General features: G+C 44.0%; 1 protein-coding gene across 1 annotated transcript in view; it reads left to right on the top strand.

The window, feature by feature from the left end:
* olf413 (DBH like monooxygenase olf413) overlaps positions 1–20,928 on the top strand; it is a 136,291-nt gene extending 115,363 nt beyond the window's left edge. The window contains exons 11-12 of the mRNA XM_017175464.3: positions 8,062–8,230; positions 11,057–20,928. Of these exons, the coding sequence (XP_017030953.1) occupies positions 8,062–8,230; positions 11,057–11,377 (490 nt within the window). The 3' untranslated portion in view covers positions 11,378–20,928. The remainder of the gene's footprint in view (positions 1–8,061; positions 8,231–11,056) is intronic.
* The last annotated feature ends 2,487 nt before the right edge of the window (positions 20,929–23,415 follow it).

Here is a 23,415-nt window from a genome sequence, read left to right on the forward strand (position 1 = left end):
TTTAATGATGTTGTTGCATAACCAAATCACCTAACGAACTCAGCCAAAGAGAGACCAAAGACCGGAAAAGGAGCGGAGGAGAGGATTGCGGGTTCTCCTGGCTGCCTCGATGCCGTTGCCTCCGCACTCGGGTATTCTCCATTCTGAAGTATTTGCCTAACAAACAATCGGAAAATGAACTCAGGGCAAGCACACTGCTGCACCCGGCTCTGGCCCCGGCTCTGGCTTTGCTCTAATTGAGAATTGTGAATGTGGAAAAATAAATTACGAGACAGCGGCGCAGCCACGACCTCGCTTTTATTTAGAAAATATTGATTTCTATTACCATCAAGTGCTAAATAAACAGAGACCGACCCACCAGTCGCCTCCTTCTCGCATTCAGCCGCCATTCGAGGTCCATTCAGGGTCCTCTCGAGATCCTTTACCCCGACTCCTGCACTTGACTCCTCGAATGCAGGCTCCCCCATGGGTCTAGGATCAATCAGCGGCGGCCTTATAAATATTGTATTAAAGCGTGCGCTGAAAATTAGTTGAAATTAAACCAGAGTCCCCAGCAAGGACCTTGGGCACGCCCTATTAATCACATCCTATTGACACAGGGCCAGCTCCGAATCGAATCAAAGATAATTTTCTTTAGGACCGCAAATCAAAGTAAACGGCATAAATGGATTACGGTCTGCGTGGGCAAAAAGGTGAGCTAAGGAGCGGAAAACATGGCCACGTAAATGAGTTACAGGGATGGGAAGGGACATCCGATGGCTCTCGCTGGGATTACATTAAGATAAAAAGCGTCTGTTAAAAGTGTTAGTGAGGTATTTGCGGGGATTTAAGGGTTTTTTAGTATGAGAGAGGAGTGTAAGACCTAATTCTGCTAATTTAGTTTCGAAAAAGGTTTATTTTGAATCTACATAGATTCGTGTTCAGATAGTCCTTTCTTTGACAGACTTCTCCAACACCTGGTCTCATAATACACCAACGCATAATGTGACCCGAACAATCGTAGTTCTGGGCCCATCAACGAACGACATTGTCTGCTTACAGCTTTTTGTTGCAAGTGATTGGGTGGAGGCCCATGGCCCAGGCATTGGCTTTTTGTCCGTACAATGTCCACTTTATGGACTCATGGACTCCAAACACCCCTCATCGTCGTCGTCGTCGTCGTCGCTGCCGTTGTCCTTGTCCGACGAGATCCGAACTGAACTGCGTGTACCCGAAATCGACATGAATTGATAAAGTCATTTGCAATTGTCTGTCGTTACGGGGCAGCCATCCTCTGGCCCGGGCCCGGGTCCGGGTCCAGGCCGGGTTCAGGCCTCGTTTCGGGCCATCTCCGCTTCTCCGTGTTATTGCTGCTTCACGCGCTCGTTGTTGTTTGTTTAATACAAAAGCCCCGCCCCGCATTGTTGCTGCTGTTCCTGTTATTGTTGTCGGTCAGTTATTATGGCCACTGCAATTTTGTAGCGCTTAATGTCCGGCTACGGGCCTGATCCAGCCTCAATCTCTCTCCATTCCGGGGAGGAGGATGGGGCAGCAAGTCCGGATCCGGGGCCTGGAGCTCCTGCAACCGAAAGTGCGAATGCGATATGAGGATTAAAATTCATAATGAAAACCCGAACGACAACAAACGAACACGAATTCGATTGGGGGAATGTGGGGGGGGCAGTGTGGGGGTCATGGAAATGCAACAGAAACCCTCCTCCTCCTCTGTTTGGTCCTGGGATGGAGTGGAAGCGATGAGGCGTGGCAAGGACTGCGGCTCCTATTTGTTCTATGTCTAGATCGCCCGCAGGTACCGCATGTTGTGCGCTTCAGGTTTAATTAAACAATGATGGAAAACGAACATGGGCGAAACAATAACATTGGCCTGAACGCTGGAACGGGGACTACGCATCCTGTGGTTGAATTATAGAGTTACTGTGCAGTTATGTACTCGAAATAGCCCCAACTCCCTGGGATTTTTAATTCAATCAATTGCAGTATTGTTTGCTAATAATAATTACGAAATAGCATCGGGGGTTCCAATCCACAGCAAATACGATTTCATTTGCTGTTAAATTAAATCACCACAAACTACATTTATCGTTGCATACTTTTAGGCTGAGTTTAATGAGGTTTCAAATTTTCTTTAAAAATTCATAATAAATAGAATAGAATGAAGTGCAATCAATTCCCATTTCCAAACACGCTTTAAATGTTAGCCATACTTTATTTGTTTAAAGAAACCCACTCAATCGACTGTCAGTAAAATCCTGTCGCAATATTGATGGTTTTTATCATCTGGTTCACACCACACTGCCCATATATAACCAGTGGCTATGCTCTGCTTCGTTCCATTGCGATTCGGAATGCCACGTTGAATGATAAGCTAATGATGCACACAGGTCGTAGCCAGCAGCACCAGCCATGGCGGCCAAATTGAGGCTCAATTGGTCTGCAACTAATGTAATTATAAGCCACTTGCAAATGCCAAACCAGCATCCTTCCAGCGCCACCTCTACCTGCCCACCCCCCACCACCTCAGAGCCTGTGATCTGTGATGCTTATTGTGGTTGAAATTCAATTTAATTTGATACGCACAGATTTTCGGTAAGTGTACGTTGCAAAGGGGCTTCCAAAATTGTTTGCAGTTCAACTGTGGCCCAATTGACCGACACACAGATACACTCGGACGTGGGGCGGGAGTTGCGACACAATGATGACGACGACGGGGAAGAGTGATGATGGGGGAGGAGGGGAGAATTATGGGGCGCCCATCAGGATGGGAGGCTGGACAACGTTGTTGTCGTTGTCGTCGTCGTTGTCGTTGTCGTCGTCGTCATCATGCAAAACTCATTGAAGTCGTTAGCGTGCGTCGGGGCCCAAGGACATAAAGCACACAATGCATCCGAGGTGGGGGCGGTGGGTGCAGTAGGGAGTATGGATTGTGGATTGTGGAGTTGATTGTGGGAGGCTGGCAGGACATCGTCTGACTGGGGAATGGAATGCAGCACAGCGAGAAACCCAGCATGAGAGCGAGTTAAGTGAGTTGTTCATTTACCGCGGTTTGTCAGGAGTTCTGATTATGAGATCTAATCTTAGTTTACGAAGCTTTAATTAGTTTGTGTCACAAAATAGTCATCCTTACGATTAGATAATTATTAGTAGAAATGTTTACTCCTATCAATCCTTAATCCTTATTTACAAAAAATTCCTGACCTCCCCTGGGGCACTTTTCTTTCTCACTGTGCACCTGCGAAATCGCTGAGCTTCATTGATCATGCGCCCAATCCGCTTCCGCTCTTGCTCCTGCTCCTGCACCAGTAACTGCTCCTTCATCTCCTCCTGCGGAACTCGCCCTCGCACACGGGTTCATTCCGTTCCACGAGTCCTTTTGGCCAGGGTCCTGTGATTCCTGAATCGTACCGATGCCCGGGCCCGATTGCCCCGTTATTGGCTTAATTTACGTTTTACGTTTTGGGGTTTTTGTTGCCTGATTTTTCCGGCACAGAGACGATGACCATTTGGGCAACGCTTTTCCCAAAGCGGCGGGGAAAACCAGAAAAAATAATGTGATAGTGGTTTTTACAATTTACGCACTTGCCATGGCCACTGAAATTAATTTTAATTGTACGTGCGTTTGTGTCTGCCTCGCCACTGGCCTGGATCCGGTGCCGGCATTAAAATCAAAGTAATTATTCAAGTTGTGTGCATTTCCACTCCCATTCCCAGTGTCCAGCGTTCAGTGTTCAGCGTTGTGCGTCCTTTATCCCCAGTGTCCTGCTCCCGCGTCCTGCCGCCGCCACTGTTGTTTCCCTTTTGTTTATTGGCGTTTTCTGTTTGTTGAGCTACGCAAATTGGCTTCATTTTATAGTGCTTGCCGTTGGGTCGCAGCTTTCGTTAATTGTTTGGGGCTGAGTGATATAGATATCCTCTTTGTGCGCCCGAGAAGGGAGTCTCATTAAGGCTCATGATATCCTTTATTACTTTATGACTTCTTCTCCATCGTCTTCTTTGCATATCGGATGGCCCACACTCTGCACACACGAGTCTGCGATTTTCCCGCTTTTCCGACTGCCTTTAGCCTTCACCCCGCTGCCGTCGCTTTGCTATCGATACTCTTGCGTGGCTCATCGCAATTATCCAACGCGATATTTCCCGGGCTACGCTGGCTCATCTTGTTAAATTTATACTTTTTGCTTTCAAGCTGAGGAAAAAGTTGCTGTTGGGTTAATTAATGTGAAGGTTAAAGAGAAGGAAATCTTGTTAAAAGTTAAGGATACTGTTTGGTAGACAAGTCATTAAGGCTTCACAGAAAATAATCAAATTTCAGAGCTTTATATTTATTTATAGGAGAACAAGAGTGTTGAAATTATCAAATAGGTAATAATATATTAAAAGTAAACGTTAAACCTAACTGACTGTTAGAAGTCTGCATTAAGCTACGAAAAAAACTTATTTTCTAAGCTTCACATTTATTTATAAATATGAAGAAGGTTTTTAAATTATCAAAAAATTAATCACAAACAGAAAAACTATGTTTAAAATGCACTTATAACTCAACGGACTGTTAAGAGGCTTCCTTAAACCGTAAATATTCTCAGAGAATTTCAATAAACTTCACTCAAACACGAAAAAGAAGCCATTATATGCATTAAGCTTCCATTTTAGCTTGCTATGATTTCAGTTTCTTTTTTCTTTGAATGACTTTTAATGGATGGCTTGATCAGATATCCATTTTCCGATACCCCCTTCCCCCGATGGCCCCCTGCCATTTTAGTTTTCATTTGTCATCAGGAACGGTCATTTGGCCGTTATGCCAATTGCAATTGCATTCGAGTTCAAAATTGAATTCTGCCCCCATTCGGGCAGGAGCACCCAAAGCCCATAACCCAGAACACACACACACACATACTTGGCCTCTTACTCCAGAGAGGGAGGCCACGCCCCTGCATCCATTCCGCCTCCTTTGTGGAATTGCGCCGTCGTCATAACGCTACATAAATAAACCCATTGCCGGCGCATTGCAGTTGGAAGTCGGAGTGGAAATGGTTCTGGATGGGCTGCAGAAGTGCAGCAGTGGCCGTAGGAGTGGCAGGAGCAGGAGTTGCAGTTCCATGAATCCAGTCCAGCCTGAAGCTGGTTCCGCTCGCAATGCATTTCGGGGCCGGCATTGTGTGATGTGCCATTGGATTTTATAATCAACAATGCCAAACCAGTGACGCTCTCCCACCTCCGAATTTGCGAGGAGATCCTTTGTCCTGCCGAATGTTGCTGCTGGCTAGTTGGCTGGATTCCTGTTGTTGCCACTGCCACTGCCATTGCTGCTGTTGCTGTTGCTGCTGCTGCTGGGCCATCATTTTAATTATACTGAGTGCCAATGAAGTCAATGGCGATAAGGCTAAAACGCCAGCGATTGATGCGCGCACACAGCGGGGGCGTTCGAGTGGCGAGTGCTGAGTGCTGGGCGGGGTCCTACAGGATGTTATCCCGCTTTTACATTACCAACATCTGTGTGAGTTTCCACTGCATTTATATTTATTATATGTACGAGCATGTGGGGGAGGTTACGCCGGTTACGGTCATATGCAGGCCGGATATATTAGCCAGTGAACCTTGCACCCCCGGCTGCCTTTTGGCTCTCCTTAAACACCCCTCGAAACACCCTTCAAAACACCCATCGAATGAACCGCAAACACCAAATGTAAAAGGGAAATGCAATGCAGATGTACTGGGAGAAAATATTAGAGTCTGTTAAATAGATTTAGAAATTAAAAAAAAGAATATATCTGAAAGGGATTTATTAGAAGCTCGATTAAAAGGACTTCTTAACTGTTATTAGCTTGCTTTTAGGATCATAAAAAGTTCCTGTAACTGTTGAGTTTAAGCACATAATTAATAATTCTTTGATTTCGAAATCAAATCCATTTAAATCCCAACTATGTCTCAGTGCATTGCACTGCCACAAAACAGATGGACGGAGACGGGTCATATATTATTTTATATTATTATTATTGCGGGACGTAGGACATGGATCCGGACCGCACCGACACCGAAACGGACACGGACATGGACATGGTTGTGGATGTGGAAATGCGGGGCGGACTCGCACAAGTGGCCATCGCCATGGCCATTAGAGAGGAGGAAGTAGGGGGAGATTTTGCAATCAATCCGCAGACATTAATATTTTTCGTGTTTCCAACCGCAAATTGTTGCGGCTGTTGCAGCGGCACTTCCCTTAGTCCGCCGTCTCCCCCACTCCCCCTGGTTCACTCGCCGCAGGAGTCAACCCCCCCTGCCACTCCCGCCAGCCACTCGGAGAGAGGACTATCGCAGACACAACCCTCGATGCGGATTGAGTGGAATCATAAATTAATTAAAAGAGATTTGTTTGCGGCTTCCAAAGGATTCTGCCAGCCGACAAAAACAACTCGCAGCAGCAAAAGAGGGAGAGCACAAAGAAAATGTGCGTTTCCCGCTCCACCTCCCTCTCGACCACCCACTCTGTATGTGTGTGTGTGTGTGTGTGTGGGTTCTATGAAATTAAAGCAACATTTTTCGTAATGCCCGGCAAAGAACAAAATTAATTAGCCTAATTGTAAGGGCGGGCGGACGGACACGTCGCGGGGCAGACACTGCTGAGCCAACCAAAAGCAAGCTGAGTAAAAACCAAACGAAACGAAACGAGGCGAAATGAATGAATGGAGGAGGGAATGAATGAGTCGAGATGAATATAGAGAAGGAATTTATATTGCACAACATCAGAGCCCGGGCCATGGCAGTGCAACGAGGAGGGGTGAGCACAGCAGCTGCAGGGATTAACTTCCAGCGGTATATAGCTTCAAGGATCGCTGCATTAGGAAATGGGATTAGAAAATATAATTCCCTTTACTGAATAGGGTTCACTAGGATCCTCTCTTTTTAGATTTTTTATGTTGAGATTTATTTAGCAAAATAGGCTTTGAAGTTACATTTGAAAAGGATTAAAGTTTGTGTTTCGGGAAGTTAAAAATTACCAGCATTTGAGGATTTACTTTCTACCTTCTGTTGTGATTTGAATACTAGATTATTTTTGTTAATATTAAATGTATATATAAGTTATAGAGATTTTGTAACTATCAAAAATTATCAAAATATTCTCCAGTAAAATAATGAAATGTAAACTGTATTTGGTGCCTTAATCTTTCTATTCTATACTGTAAATCCAGTTTTAAAGATATTTAAATTTTTATTTACTTATTTTATTTCTGCAAAATCCATTTATTTATCAAATGTCAACTAATGACAATAAATCAGTTCAAGTAAAAATATTTTCTAAAAGCGCCCGAGGCGCCAACGCGCTTTGAAGCCTTTCAAAGACACTTGATAAATGGCAAATCCTGAGTAAAAACAGAAATCAAATTAAACAGCCAAATTATACGTATTTGTTATAGGAGAAAAGGTCCTGCCTGGGCAGCGGCAGCGGCATCAGCGGGGTTGACACAATTGAATAATCAGCAAACAAACAGAGCCGCAGAAATGACTTCCATGAGCCAATCCATTAGTCATCTCCCTCGACTACTCTTCCGGCCCAGACTACGCCACTGATTGCCTGCCCGCCGCTTGCCAGGGTTTTACACTTTTGGCCCATTTGTTAGGTTTTTCTTACCCCCAGCAGGATCCCAGCTCCGGCTCCGTCTCCGCTCCGTGTGCGGTTTTTATTTCGCTCTGGCAGACCGAAATTGTAACAACGTATTTGACGCGTCACAAATGAAAATCTAAAAGATTAATTAGCTCAAGTTTTTGTTGGGCGCGCGCGCCTCCCCGGAGGAAAATCCAAGCGCAAATCTGCCAGGACTTACCGGAAGAAGGGATCAGGTCCTTGGCCCTTCCTTCAAGCCAATTTTTTTGGGGGCAAAAAGTTGAAAATGTGCTGGCAAGGCGGATTTTTTCGAGGGTTGAGGGTGGTTCTCAGCCAACGCAATAAATTTTAAGTCCTAATCAAAGTTGACAATAATAATAAAGTTAATAATGTTATTTAGCGTCTGCTCCGTTTAATGCCACCAATCTCTGATCTCTCCGACCTTCTCTTGTCTTATCTTGCAGTGACTCAAACCCTGTGCTTATATCATCGCCGCCGGAATTGGCCGGAATGACACTGGAGGCACGTCTGATATCCTACGACTGGGAGAATCAATTTGGCGAATTCCAAGAGGCGACGCGGAAGGGCAGCTTCAAGCCCATCTGCTGGGGAGCCAAGAATCATGTGGTGCCGGTAAGTAGAAGAAGATATATGTACATACATATATATAGTATGGCGATTTTCGATTTTTCCACCACTGTCCCCTTCGTGTCACAGCTGAAATCGCATTAACCCTTTTTATCTATCGGGGCATCTCAATCTGCGCAGTCTTTCTTCCTTGGCTTTCGCCCTAATCGCCCTCGTCTTCGTCCTGCTGCTGCTGCTCCTGCTCCTGCTTTACATCCATCAGCTTAATCAGCTAAATTGCTAGACAATATCTGGGATAATTTTTCTTGCTGCCATTTGATGGCCCCAACCCAGCTCCAGCTCCAGCTCCACCTCCACTTCCCCCCTGAAACCCACACCCCAGCAGAACCCAGACAAGTGCTCATTTATTCATTGTGGGCGGGCATGGAGCTAGTGCTGCATTGGAGTTAAAGCAGAAAAGACATTAGGGCCAGCCCACAGCCACATCCATCGGTTGGGGCAAAATGCGGGTAATGTCTACCGGAAACCGCACGTTATAAAGTGCAATCAATTGCATTGCGGCGGCCATGGGCGGCGGCACTCACTCGCTCCGTTCGAGTTTGTTAGGCGCCACTTTACGGCAGCCCGGAGAGCCACGGACTTCCCTTTCGGCCCGACTGAGTCGCATATATCAGACCAACACACGTACGACTTCGACAACGATCATTCTAATGGGTCACACAGTGGGCCAAGCCCTAGTCGGACGACGCTTCCCGGCCAGCTGGCTCTAATTCACGTCCAAAATGGTTTAGACTGAATGCTCCCATATGAGCAGGACGCTGCTCTCCTTCGCAAGCTTGGTGGAAATTGTGGGAAATTGCTTAAGTTGGAAAGCGTTGCCATTTTTATGCCACGACTCTCGGGCAAAATTATCAACGCTTGAATTGTCATCGATTTTCCGTGCTATTGCGTTAAATGCCGCCCGGTTTCATCTTCTTTTTGCTGCTGTCCTTTAGTCAATAATTCATTGAGGAACTTGTCCTCGGGGAGGGCAGGATGAGAGGACTCCCACTTGACGGACAGGCCCATTCAATTTGATAACGACAAAAAAAAAAGAGGGGAAGAGAAGCGAAGCGAACCCTTGATGCTCCCAAATTAGCAGCAAAAAATGCTATAGTTCTCGGGCAGAAAGGTGAACGGCAGTTAAATGTAGCGGAAAATATATAGCGGCAAAAAGGTGACAAAGGCGGCAAAGGCAAAGAAGTTTCTGATTAGTTTCCACAAAGCCCTCAGCTTAGAGACCAGGAATTCGGAGCTGGGAACTGGTAACTCGGAACCCGGTGATACGGAAGGCCTAGTTCCCAACGGGGTTGAATGCCTAACCAACTGGGAAATGGCCTCAGAGACTGATTGATTGATATGGGAGTTATGACTAAAGTCAAGCTCCGAGATGGTTTTCCAAAGCCTCCAAAGCCTTTTCCCTGCCATATTTTGGGGTCAGGCTTAATTAGCATAATATAAAATATTGTAGCACACTTTTTCGGGGCCCCAAAAAAAAGGACAAAGCAGACCCACCTAATTAGCATGTCAATCTCGGCTGAGTCTAAGGGCAGCCGGCAATTAAAGCCTCAAATTTATGCATAACACAAAATTGCACATTCTATATAGAGACTTCAACCTGAATGGGAATGAACCATGGAAACAACATGACAAACAAACACACATTCCTTTTCAATTAAAATGTCTGTCAGTGGCAACAAGGCGCCCACACACCTGGGTTTGCCTGTCAAGCCGTGGATTTCCACTCCAGGTTTTTCCACCTTTTTTTCCGTTTGCTGTTTTGAGGTTTTTATGCTCGCCGCCAACGCCGAAGCCCCGCCGAAAAACGATTCACAAAATGCCTTTTCAAAAATTCAACAACAAACAGCGTCGTCGTCCGACGTCCGACGTCCGTTCTCCTCCACGTCGCGCGATTTGCATAATATTATTAGTAAACACTCGTTATGAAGTCAGCCACGCCCACCGCCCACCGACGGCGGACGCACACAAATGCAGACATTCGCTAGATTTAGATTTTCGACTGGGCATAAAATATTTGACCGCAGCTCGAGAGTCCCAGGATCTCCCGCCCGCCCCGAACCTATTTATAAACACAAATTTATTCAGCGTAATTAAAACACAAAATTTTGCCAACGAATTCACTGGGGGACGCCAGGAGTAAACGCCGCAGTGGACGTGGATTTCGATGTGGATCTAGCTCTGTGGATGTCAGGGAGTGGGAGCAGGGAGCTGGGAACCTGCTTTGTAGCTTCATTGTTTTGCAATTGTACCAGGAATTTATTTTGGCTTGGGCTGTGTTTACCCTAAACATCTCTTTTTGTTTACCAAAAATGTTTTTGGGGCCTGTGACTATTTTCGTAAGCGTTTGATTAGGGTTTTTGGTGATGTCTTTAACTAAAAGTAATGGTATTAATTTCTACTTTAAGAGATATAATACTTTAACCATAAATAAACTGTATTCTTCCCAGACTTTCCTTAAATTAATGGTATATAATATATATAAATTCGCTATTATACCTTATCTGCTGCTAAATATATTTCAAATCGAATTAATTCCGACATATTCCTCTTTGCCAAGAGTATCCCTGAGTATCCTTCGCTTTTAACTTGGTCCTTTTGCCCGTTTTTGTTGCACTGTCAACGGCATAAATAAGCTTTTCAATTTCCTCGCTTGCTCCGCGTCTCGCAAGGACAACGGTCCAGGCTCTGGAAAGGGAAGCAGAGGAGAAAGAAATTTAATTAATGTCGTAATTTATTATATACAGATCCAGCCGCTAATGTCCGCCATTTCCACTCACTCTCTGTTTTTGTTTCTTGTTATCGCACCCACAGGGCTCCGAGTTCCTCGAGGGCTACAGCATAAATGTGACCAAGACGTACAAGAAGCACCGGCGCTGCAAGCCCAAGCGCCTCTTCGTCCCGCCCACCGAGCGCACCGCTCCGCCGCCGGCCTCCGATCTCAGCGAGCTGCCGGTGCTCCATGAGCTGGACAACAACAACATCATCGAAGGAGCGGCGCGCAGCAGCCGCAGCTCGGCGACCGATGTCCACGGCGGCCTCAGCCGGAGCACCGGACGCCAGCAGCAGTTCATCAGCTGCCTGCTCTGGCTGGGCGCCTCCTCGTGGTGGCTCCTGCTGATGCTCAGGACGTGAGGGGACTAGGAAGTGCACAGGGGATCCGATCCGGGCAGCAGCACAGGCACCACCGTCTCAATAAACTAAAACTAACCTAACCATAAACCGTAAACCGTAAACTGTAAACCGTAAACCAAGCTAAGCAACAGATGGAGGAGGACAGATTAAAAATACTGGAATACTGGATACATAGCGAACGCAACTCAACTACAGCTCTCTCTAACTATAAAGGACATCTCTTAATCCTACTACAGATACAAATAGAAGCGGAAGTAAGGACGAAGAACATGCGGCGGAAGCGGAGAACGTGAAACATGAAATATTCATAATAAGCTAGCGTATAACAGCTTTTCCCGAACCCCCTTAGATCCCTGTAAACCTGCTGCCCCCCCCTTATTTAAGCTCCCCTCCCCCTAAACCACCACTCCCTCCACAGTTTTGTTGATTTTGTTCTAGAGTTGTAGTAAATTATTAATGATTTTTTAAAGTAGTTTAAGCTGACAAAAAAAGTAAGAAAAAAACTAAAAAAAAAAAACAAGCAAAATGACAAAAAGCAAAAGTAATGTCGAGAAAAAAAACCGAAAAGCAATAATTAGTTGTTGTTGTCGTTATATAAATATACAGAAAGCGAGAAATTGTAAAAGATACAGATATTATAGATATACACCTTGACTACGGATATATATATATATATAGAGCAGTCATTCCTTCTACCATAACGGATACGGATACGGATATAAACCATACACACCTATATTTTGTGGGAATCGAGCCAGTGTGGCAACTCGATAAGTTTTATCGCCCACATTTTTCAAACAACCGGGCTGTTAAAGTTACGATCCTGCCAAATCGCTAATATGCGATAGGACCTAAAAAAGACCACAAAAATTCGCGAACAGGATTTTTGCAAGCCACGGTCACATTGGATCCCCTCACTTCCGTTCTCTTTCTCACAAGGCGTCCCCGAGTTCGGATTAATTTTTGTCGATCCTAAATCCGCAAGCATCGTGTCGATCCGACAGTATTTGTTAAAGCGAATCATACCCATATTAAGTAAATTTAGTGCTCTAACGTATATTGGTAAGCTTGTGTGAATAATCGATCGCCGGAGTGCTAATTTTGCCTTTTCAAAACAGCGTCAGCCGTATCGGCAGAGTCGTCCAAGCGACCGGCATTGTTTTTGCCAGCAATTGCCCACCACGTGAGGTGGCAGTCATTTGTGGCATTCATCGTTGGCATGGTCTGTGGCTTCTCAGCGGGATCAACGCCACGTGTCATCGGAGCATTCGCACGCACAGCGTGGGGCTGCGCTTCCCATTTCGGCGGCCATACACGTGCCGATTGCGGTGATCCTCGATTTGGATTTTCTTTACCGCCTCGCTAACGTGTCACCGTTCCCTCACACGGCGCGCATATTGGATCGCCGTTCCCTCACACGGTGCACATATTGGATCACCGTGCTTTTCTTCGGCGCACCTATTGGATCGCCGTGTGTCTTTTTCGTGGCCACATCGTTCTTTGCCACATCGCCGTGCATCTTTGCCACATCGCGTGCGCTCTGCCGCATCCACACCTTGGCGGGCTGGTCTCGTTCCGCTCACGCCTCACGCAAGGGATTGCGGCCATCCCTGTCGCACATAGTGCGTGTCATCTTCATCAGCGCGAACGACGGAAGTAGCATTACATATCCGTATTGAGAGCTGGTGGCTGATCCGGCCCACACTCTGCTCCAGGAGCGGATAAACATGAATGATAGTGTCTAAAATATAATTAATTTTGCATATAGGAGCTTTTGATTTAAGAATTCGTACTTATAAACCTTTTCGGTCGTAATTTAGCAATTTTTTTTTGGGAGATTTGGCAATTATAATATCGTTTTGTCCCTCAAATAACTTAAAACACATACAGCTACACATCACCAGTCATCAGGCCTGCTGACGTCGATGGAGAAAGCGTGAGTACGGCCTAGCCGCAAAACAACAAAATAAAACTGAACCCATACTTATAATTTCGCCAAGACTCCTGAAATAGTTTGCACATCTTAATTAATTAATTGATTTAAAAGAATATTAATAAGTTAATCTATTTAATGTAAAGTAAAAAAGGAAAAAGCGTTCTTTCTTATCTTAAATTTTATTTCCTTTCATTGGATCTAAAACAAACTGACTCAATAAGAGGTCTCGTAACGTAAATAACGTAAACTTAGGCTTAAGGATTAGATTTAGGAAAATGTCTTTCAATATTATCTCAGCCTGCAATTATATGACTTTGAAAATGAACTAATTTGATATCTTGTTGGGCACCTAAGGGGATGTAGAGCATTGGTTGTATAAGGGTGGAGCCTGAATGGACTTCACAGGTTGGGAGGGTTTAGATTGAGGCCAATAACATCGGAGCCTCATCTTCAATAGGTACACTTCCTTCGTCTGATTCATATTATTTACCATATCCCCAGCTAGAGTATCTCTGTCTACAATATTAGTTATGTAGCACCCTTGTTCATGTCAACACAAAACCCACGCCCATTTTCCCTGAGCCTGCCGAGCAGAAAAAGTAGACAGAGCGTGTTGAGGTGGACAACGCTCGGTGAGTGTGTTTGTTACATAATTAATTGGCGCCCAAACGTTAAGGCCAGCCCGATGCCTGATTAGGCACCTGTCGTTTGACAGCCGAGCTTCCCGTTAATATTCAAACCATCCACTTCTAGTTTCCGTTTAGTATTTCAAATTCTGTCCTGGAATTGATGGCATCTGGATAGGTTCGGAGCCATACCGGAGGAAATGTAATACTTTTAACTGTTTTTTTTTCTATCAGTTCGGTAATAATCGAACATTATAGTTAAAAGAACATTCCAATTTGAGTAATTGATTCCTTGGAATTATAGTTCTGATTCAAAGTCGGTTCTATACCAGGATTTCAATATTCAAACACTACCTTCTTATCAGTTAGGATCGAGATTTTATCTGGCTGGATAGATTCGGCTAGTTACTCTTCTAATTGGTAAGACAAAATAAATTGATATTTATTTTACTACCCTTTATTTACATTCCGTTTACAACATTTGTACCTATTGAATGACACAACCAATTGCTATACTACCCAGGGTAAGACCTAAACTGCATTTCTCATTTATCGTATATCGTATTCATCTCGAACGACCAGTTTGTTTTCGTTATATCGTATCTTATCTTATCTTACCGTATCTCATTTCGTTTTTTTTGTTTTATATTTCGAAAAGCGTCAAAAATGTTGACACACAGCAATGAAAATTTAGTAGATCTTCAGACTGATGAGTCTGCAAATTGCATCATCTGCAACGGACCAGTGTGTAATCTGGATTTACTTGAAGCCCGTTGCAAGCATTCTTTCCACAAGCTTTGCCTTGACAATTATAGCAAGAACAACGACAAATGCCCCAGGTGTGGCCAAACTTTCTCTCAACCCGAGGTAGGACCTCATTCGGCTCCTCTTAGTAGATCTCAGGGACACAAGGTACAGACACGTTCAGCGTCGCGAAATGCGGCAAAGCAAAACGGTGGTTCTGAGCAAAATTCACTGCAGGAAATTCGTAGCGAGGGTAACTCAGACTCGAGGGTGGTAACGGAAGATCACGTGGAAAAATTGATTCAGAAGTCAATGCAGACCTTCCAAGCTAACATGCTGCAGTCAGTTACAGAACAAATAACTTTGGCGTTCACACAATTGAATAGGTCCACATTTGCCAATAATGGACAAGGTGAGCCGCAGCGAGATTTCAGTCGAGACGGTTCCGATGCCAACTCAGATCGAAACAACATTCAACAGGCTAGGAATTCAACAGATTTTCGCAGTGATCGAAGTGATCTCTCTCTGGATCGACCAGACAGAATTTCGAATATTATATCCAATTGGCGTATTAAATTTAGTGGTTCAGCTAACGACATTGCTATAGAAGATTTTATTTACCGTGTCAATTGCCTCACTTCACAATGCCTGAACGGCAACTTTGAACTTCTCTCCCATTTTGCTAACTTACTGTTCGCAGGCCCTGCATTAGCCTTTTACTGGCGCGTTCATAGATCGGCAGATAACATGAATTGGAACTTGCTTTGCAGGCGTTTAAAGGAAAGATATCAAGATCAGAGATCTGATCGTGAGATTAAATGTGCCATGCGTAGACGCAAACAGGGTAACACGGAAAATTTTGATGACTTTTTGGATGCAATGCTTTCCATCGCAGATTCCCTTCGTGAACCAATGCAGGACAGTGAAATTGCGGTAGAAGTTCGTCATAATCTCAGACCGGAGATCAAGCACGAATTATTGCACATTGACACCCCAAACTTAGCAACATTGCGAAAGGAGTGTCACAGGCACGAAGAATTCTTTCTTAACACCCGAATGAAGCCCATTCAACGTTCGAACCCAAGCAAGCGTTTCGTTAACGCAATTCTGCAGGAAGAAGATTCAGAATCTCAGTCGGAGGAAGAACGTGAGGTCGAGGATGAAATTTGTGTAGTTAAGACGGCTGAGAAAATTAAGTGCTGGAACTGTGAGGAAACAGGCCACAGTTACCACAATTGCCTTAAACCTCGTCGTATTTTTTGTTATGGTTGTGGAACACCGGAGGTGTATAAGCCCAACTGTGCAAAATGTAATTCGGTTTCGGAAAACCCCAAGAAGGACATTCGTTACGCGAAGAAAACGGATGTCCGCCGCTAGCTTCGAAAATACCAACAGAACCAGATTTTGTGGCAAATGATGTTCATTCCATTTTGCCTACCTTTCAACCAGACATATCAGAAACCAAACCTTTTAACCCATACCATTTGCGGGTACAGGAGTACGCAAAGCGTAGATCCCAAATTTTGCAAGCTAATCCTGTTTATCGTCGCAAACAGCGATCTTCACGGCGAATTCGTAAATTTTGGACTCGTAAGCGATCATTAAATCGTTTTATGATTTCCTCAATCGCACAAAACAAAAGCGATATTCGGCCTTTTACAAACATAGAAATATTTGGTCAACCGTATTTAGCTCTCTTGGACAGTGGCGCCAACAAAAGCGTTATAGGTGGTGAGCTAGCAAAACAAATAATTTCAGCTAAGCCGTTTAATAAATTTAAATCGGTAGTGAGAACCGCTGATGGGCAATCGCAATATGTTGCAGGCACGATACACATTCCCCTGACTTATAACTCAATTAGTGACAACTTTGAATTCCTGATAGTACCTTCGATAAAGCATGAAGTTATATGCGGAATGGATTTTTGGCAAAATTTTGGCATTTCGATCAAGCAAACAGTTGCGATCAACGAAATTAACTGTGAACCGGAAGAACACTCGAATAATGTGAGATTGTCCGATTTACAAAAATCAAAATTGCAGAAAGTAATAGACTTTTTTCCATCATTCGAGAACGAGGGCTTAGGATTAACTAGGTTGTTAGAGCACAATATCGACACATCCAATGCAAAGGCAATAAAGCAACGATTCTATCCACTTTCACCAGCTAAAGAAAAACTTTTATGTGAAGAAATCGACCGCATGATTAAAATGGATGTCATCGAAGAGGCTCCTTCATCGCCTTGGTCTTCTCCAGTTATCTTGCACATCAAGCCTGGCAAGGTACGATTTTGTCTCGATGCAAGGAAATTGAATGCAGTCACGGTGAAGGACGCATACCCCATCCCTATAATGGATGGATTGCTGAGTCGACTTCCACCCGTACACTGCATATCCAAAATTGACCTCAAAGATGCCTTTTGGCAGATCTGTTTAGATCAAGAATCTCGTGCCAAAACTGCTTTTACCGTTCCGAATCGTCCGCTATATCAATTCAAGAGGATGCCTTTTGGATTGTCAAACGCTCCACAAACCATGTGCCGATTAATGGACTTGGTTATTCCCTACCAATTAAAATCGCATGTGTTAGTCTACCTCGATGACCTGCTTGTTTTGTCAAACAACTTCGAAGAACATCTTCTGCATTTATCCGAAGTAGCTACCCAATTGCGTAAGGCTGGATTAACAATAAACGTTCAGAAAAGTCAATTCTGCCTGAAAACTGTAGACTACCTTGGTTACCTGGTGGGTGAAGGTACTCTTCAAATAAATCCAAACAAAATCGCAGCCGTGAGCGAATTTCCGGTTCCGAAGACCCAAAAACAGCTCCGAAGATTTCTTGGTATGACTGGTTGGTACCAGCGGTTCATATCCAACTATTCCACAGTCATTTTCCATCTGACGGAACAACTACGTGGCAAAACACTAAGTTGGAACGATAATGCCCAAGAAGCTTTCGAAAACATCAAGGCCAAGTTATGCTCTGCTCCTTGCCTTGTTCATCCCAATTACGACAAACCATTCATTTTGCAGTGTGATGCTTCACTACATGGAGTGGGTGCAGTTCTAGCTCAATGCGACGATTCCGGTTGTGAGCGTCCCATAGCGTTCATGTCCAAAAAGCTAAACAAAGCCCAGCGTAACTATACAGTTACGGAACTCGAATGCATGGCTGTAGTGTTAGCAATTAAAAAGTTCAGAATGTACATTGACGGTCATAGCTTTAAGGTAGTAACCGATCACTCAAGTCTTCGATGGCTAATGAACCAATCGGATCTAAGCGGTAGATTGGCAAGATGGGCTATCAAGCTACAGGGTTTTTCTTTCCAAATCGAACATCGCAAAGGAACCGAAAATGTGGTGGCAGATGCTTTGTCTCGATCGTTCGAAGAGATTGACATCTCTGCAATAGACCTTGAAATTTATCCCGAAATTGACCTATCATCAAGCGCTTTTCAATCGGAAGAGTACTCCGCTCTCAGAGACAAATTCAAATCTCTGAAATCACCGGATTTCAAAGTCATAGATGAGTTCATCTATCATCGTGCAACGTTCCCCAATTCTTATGACGTTTCACCAGACGATTGCTGGAAACTTTTCGTTCCTGAGTCGTTGCGTCAAAGTGTAATTAGTTCGGCTCACGACCAACCAACATCTGCTCATTGTGGAATGGCCAAATGCCTAGAGCGTATCAGACGACGTTTCTATTGGCCAAACATGGTTATCAACGTTCGTGATTACATTCGAAATTGCGAAACATGCCAGACCACAAAATATCCTACCCATTCTTTAAAACCACCAATGGGAGCACAAGTGCAAAGTGAAAGGATATTCCAAAGACTTTATCTCGATTTTATAGGGCCATTTCCGCGCTCCAATTCCGGCAATATTGGAATATTGATTATTCTTGATCACTTTTCCAAATTCACCTTTCTAAAAGCAGTGAAAAAGTTTACGGCTAAAGTGGTCATCAATATATTGCGCGATGAAATATTTTCATGCTTTGGTGTACCCGAAACAGTCGTCAGTGATAACGGAACTCAATTTAAAAGCCGTGATTTCTCTGACTTCCTTTCGAAATATGGCGTTCGTCATATGTTTACTGGTGCCTATGCTCCACAATCCAACAGTGCTGAGAGAGTCAACCGTTCAATCAATGCTGCTTTAAGAGCATATATTCGCACCGACCAACGCGAATGGGACACATTTCTCAGTAGCATCAACTGCTCTCTTCGTAACTCGATTCACCAATCCATCGGTTTATCGCCTTATCATGTTGTTTTTGGTCAACACATGATATCCCACGGTCATGACTACAAACTGCTGCGTAAACTAAACCTTCTTGCAGAAGGCGAAGTAAGCCTGACAAAAACTGACGAATTCCAAAGGATTCGTTCTAACATCGGCAAACATTTGAATAAGGCTTACGAGGCAAACCAAAAGTCTTACAATCTTCGAACAAGACCCCGTTCTTTTGAGGTTGGCCAAGAAGTAGTCAAAAGGAATTTTGTACTTAGCAACGCAGCAAAGGATTTTAATGCGAAACTCGCTCCTGTAGGTATCAAGGCCCGAGTGAAGGCAAGAATTGGACATTCAATTTACCTCTTAGAGGACATGAACGGAAAGGAACTGGGTAGATTTCATGCCAAGGATATCTGGTGATTGCTCTTGATTCCTTTTTCAGCTTTTATTGTTAATCACAGGGACTAAAAATCAAAGCTGTGGTTGTGGGAATCGAGCCAGTGTGGCAACTCGATAAGTTTTATCGCCCACATTTTTCAAACAACCGGGCTGTTAAAGTTACGATCCTGCCAAATCGCTAATATGCGATAGGACCTAAAAAAGACCACAAAAATTCGCGAACAGGATTTTTGCAAGCCACGGTCACATTGGATCCCCTCACTTCCGTTCTCTTTCTCACAAGGCGTCCCCGAGTTCGGATTAATTTTTGTCGATCCTAAATCCGCAAGCATCGTGTCGATCCGACAGTATTTGTTAAAGCGAATCATACCCATATTAAGTAAATTTAGTGCTCTAACGTATATTGGTAAGCTTGTGTGAATAATCGATCGCCGGAGTGCTAATTTTGCCTTTTCAAAACAGCGTCAGCCGTATCGGCAGAGTCGTCCAAGCGACCGGCATTGTTTTTGCCAGCAATTGCCCACCACGTGAGGTGGCAGTCATTTGTGGCATTCATCGTTGGCATGGTCTGTGGCTTCTCAGCGGGATCAACGCCACGTGTCATCGGAGCATTCGCACGCACAGCGTGGGGCTGCGCTTCCCATTTCGGCGGCCATACACGTGCCGATTGCGGTGATCCTCGATTTGGATTTTCTTTACCGCCTCGCTAACGTGTCACCGTTCCCTCACACGGCGCGCATATTGGATCGCCGTTCCCTCACACGGTGCACATATTGGATCACCGTGCTTTTCTTCGGCGCACCTATTGGATCGCCGTGTGTCTTTTTCGTGGCCACATCGTTCTTTGCCACATCGCCGTGCATCTTTGCCACATCGCGTGCGCTCTGCCGCATCCACACCTTGGCGGGCTGGTCTCGTTCCGCTCACGCCTCACGCAAGGGATTGCGGCCATCCCTGTCGCACATAGTGCGTGTCATCTTCATCAGCGCGAACGACGGAAGTAGCATTACATATCCGTATTGAGAGCTGGTGGCTGATCCGGCCCACACTCTGCTCCAGGAGCGGATAAACATGAATGATAGTGTCTAAAATATAATTAATTTTGCATATAGGAGCTTTTGATTTAAGAATTCGTACTTATAAACCTTTTCGGTCGTAATTTAGCAATTTTTTTTTGGGAGATTTGGCAATTATAATATCGTTTTGTCCCTCAAATAACTTAAAACACATACAGCTACACATCACCAGTCATCAGGCCTGCTGACGTCGATGGAGAAAGCGTGAGTACGGCCTAGCCGCAAAACAACAAAATAAAACTGAACCCATACTTATAATTTCGCCAAGACTCCTGAAATAGTTTGCACATCTTAATTAATTAATTGATTTAAAAGAATATTAATAAGTTAATCTATTTAATGTAAAGTAAAAAAGGAAAAAGCGTTCTTTCTTATCTTAAATTTTATTTCCTTTCATTGGATCTAAAACAAACTGACTCAATAAGAGGTCTCGTAACGTAAATAACGTAAACTTAGGCTTAAGGATTAGATTTAGGAAAATGTCTTTCAATATTATCTCAGCCTGCAATTATATGACTTTGAAAATGAACTAATTTGATATCTTGTTGGGCACCTAAGGGGATGTAGAGCATTGGTTGTATAAGGGTGGAGCCTGAATGGACTTCACAGGTTGGGAGGGTTTAGATTGAGGCCAATAACATCGGAGCCTCATCTTCAATAGGTACACTTCCTTCGTCTGATTCATATTATTTACCATATCCCCAGCTAGAGTATCTCTGTCTACAATATTAGTTATGTAGCACCATTGTTCATGTCAACACAAAACCCACGCCCATTTTCCCTGAGCCTGCCGAGCAGAAAAAGTAGACAGAGCGTGTTGAGGTGGACAACGCTCGGTGAGTGTGTTTGTTACAATTTAGATATCTATGTATACATCTAGGGTCTGACTTACGTGAAGCTTGAGCGTCTGATGGGTTTTGTTGGGCATTGCAAGAAACAATCGTAGCGGGGACACGGCATCAAGCGGCAGTAGAGGAGCGTGCAGGAGCAGGCCCTTCACCCCCATACCCACTTTACCACCCCGGTTAAGTTTAGTGCGAACTACTAAGTGGAACTAAGTTCGAAGACACATCACACACTCACATCACACACGAGCGTACACAAAACTCATACGTCCATTTAGGAAGCAAAGTCACGAGGGAGGCGAGATGGCGAAGGAAGGGATTTAGTTTAAAGTAATTTTTAGAAAAGACTTGGAAAAGACTAAGAGCAAATTAATTACTAGTGGGTTTTTCTTTCGTTTTTGCTTTCGAAAATCGCAAATGAAATGCCATAGCTGTCTGTACATTTCCATTACGTTGTTGTTAACCCATCACGGCTACTCTACACTCGCGCTTTAATCCTAGGTTCGATTCAGTTACCTAATGCAAACTACCTGCTCTCTCTCTAAACTAGAAAGGATAAGGACTCCCGATACTCTCCCGCACTCAAAGTGCGGCGACCTCCTCTCTTTCTTCTCGCTGTCGTTCTACTAATCTCTAGGCTATAACCTTTGCTAGATCTAAGTTGTAAATACTCAATGGGAACGGATGGGGAACTAATGCGGAATTGTTGGGAAGTAAGGAGGCAAACAGGAGGGGAAGCATTATACAGGGTGTGTGATTAGGTACGACTCTCGATCAGCTCTAGGCGTAGGATTGGATGTCTCACTAGGTTCTACACACTCGCCCGCATACGGGAGGAGGGGTTAGAAGAGGAGTCCTCTTAGCAATGTATGACGGGGCCGCCAAGATCTGCTCGAAGTAGTAAAATATACCATATACATACGACATAATTATAAAGTAAATTTATATATACACATACGATAACTATCTTATAAAGTCTATATATATACAATACAATACATCTATAAGTAGTTACGTGGTTCGTAGTTGTAAATGTGAATGTGAGTATTTTATACAAAACAAAAATAAAACTAAAAATTAAACTAGAAATACGAATAAAGTAAAATGAAAGCAAAAGAACAAATAAAGCAAAGCATGAAGCGATAACGACAAACAAAACATTTTTATACCAAGCGAAAGAGAGTGACGGCGGAGAAGCCCCCATTAGAGCGATCGAGAGTGATCCCAGCTATAAATATTATATATATATATACAAATCAGGCATATATTTTAGGATAACTGCTGTAACTATGACTAGTGGCAAGTTGCAGCAAGCAAATGCAAAGTTGAAACAATCAAAATAACATTTAAACAACAAGCAACCAAAAAGGAAAACAAAAGAGCCAGGCACTTTTTTGCGCTAAACTATTAAAAGTTTGCCTCACACACACACACACTCACACCAAAAACTAACAAAAAATATAAAAAACTTTAACCCTGTTAGCGGAAAAAAGTGAAACTTTGCTGCAGCCAGAGGCGCGTCCTTTATATATATATATATATATATGGGCCATCCTGTTTTTGAGGTTTTCCCACTTGTCGGGCAACTTTTTAATGGACCCCCGAATCCCGCACCCCGCACCACCGGAGGCTCCTTCCAGTTGAATGCCGGGGCTTTCAGCCGTGCCGGCAGCCCCAACTAGGTCTAATTAGGAGCGATGAGCAACCGACATAGTCCTCATAGTTTTGGCTTTCGATTCGTCCGCTTTGTCCTTTGTCATAGCAACCTGGCCAATTTTTTACGTTTTACCTTCACGTTTTTACTTTGCCCTAGCCCCAGCCCCCCAGCCACCCCCTCTTTACCTTTGTTTGGCACATTAATTAAACTTCTTGCCCGGGAAAGCGCAGGCGAGCGGGAAAACCAAGCAAAAACAAGGCGCACAATTACAAAGGCAGGCGGCAAAGGGAAGGAAACTAAAAGGAAAACATTTCTTCTTTGGCTCGCCAATTGGAAATTAGTTTCGGCAACTGGCAAACAGACACACAGAAAGTCACACAAACACACAACACCCACACAGCGAAAGGAAATGTATTCATATAATTTAATTAAATGCAAACAACAAAAACGGTTTTGGAAAATGTACTTGCGATAGAAACGATAAAAAAGTCGGTAAATAGTTTCAAAAACTACC

The sequence above is a fragment of the Drosophila kikkawai genome, chromosome 3L (genome assembly GCF_030179895.1).
Source record: "Drosophila kikkawai strain 14028-0561.14 chromosome 3L, DkikHiC1v2, whole genome shotgun sequence".
Classification (NCBI taxonomy): Eukaryota; Metazoa; Arthropoda; class Insecta; order Diptera; family Drosophilidae; genus Drosophila; species Drosophila kikkawai.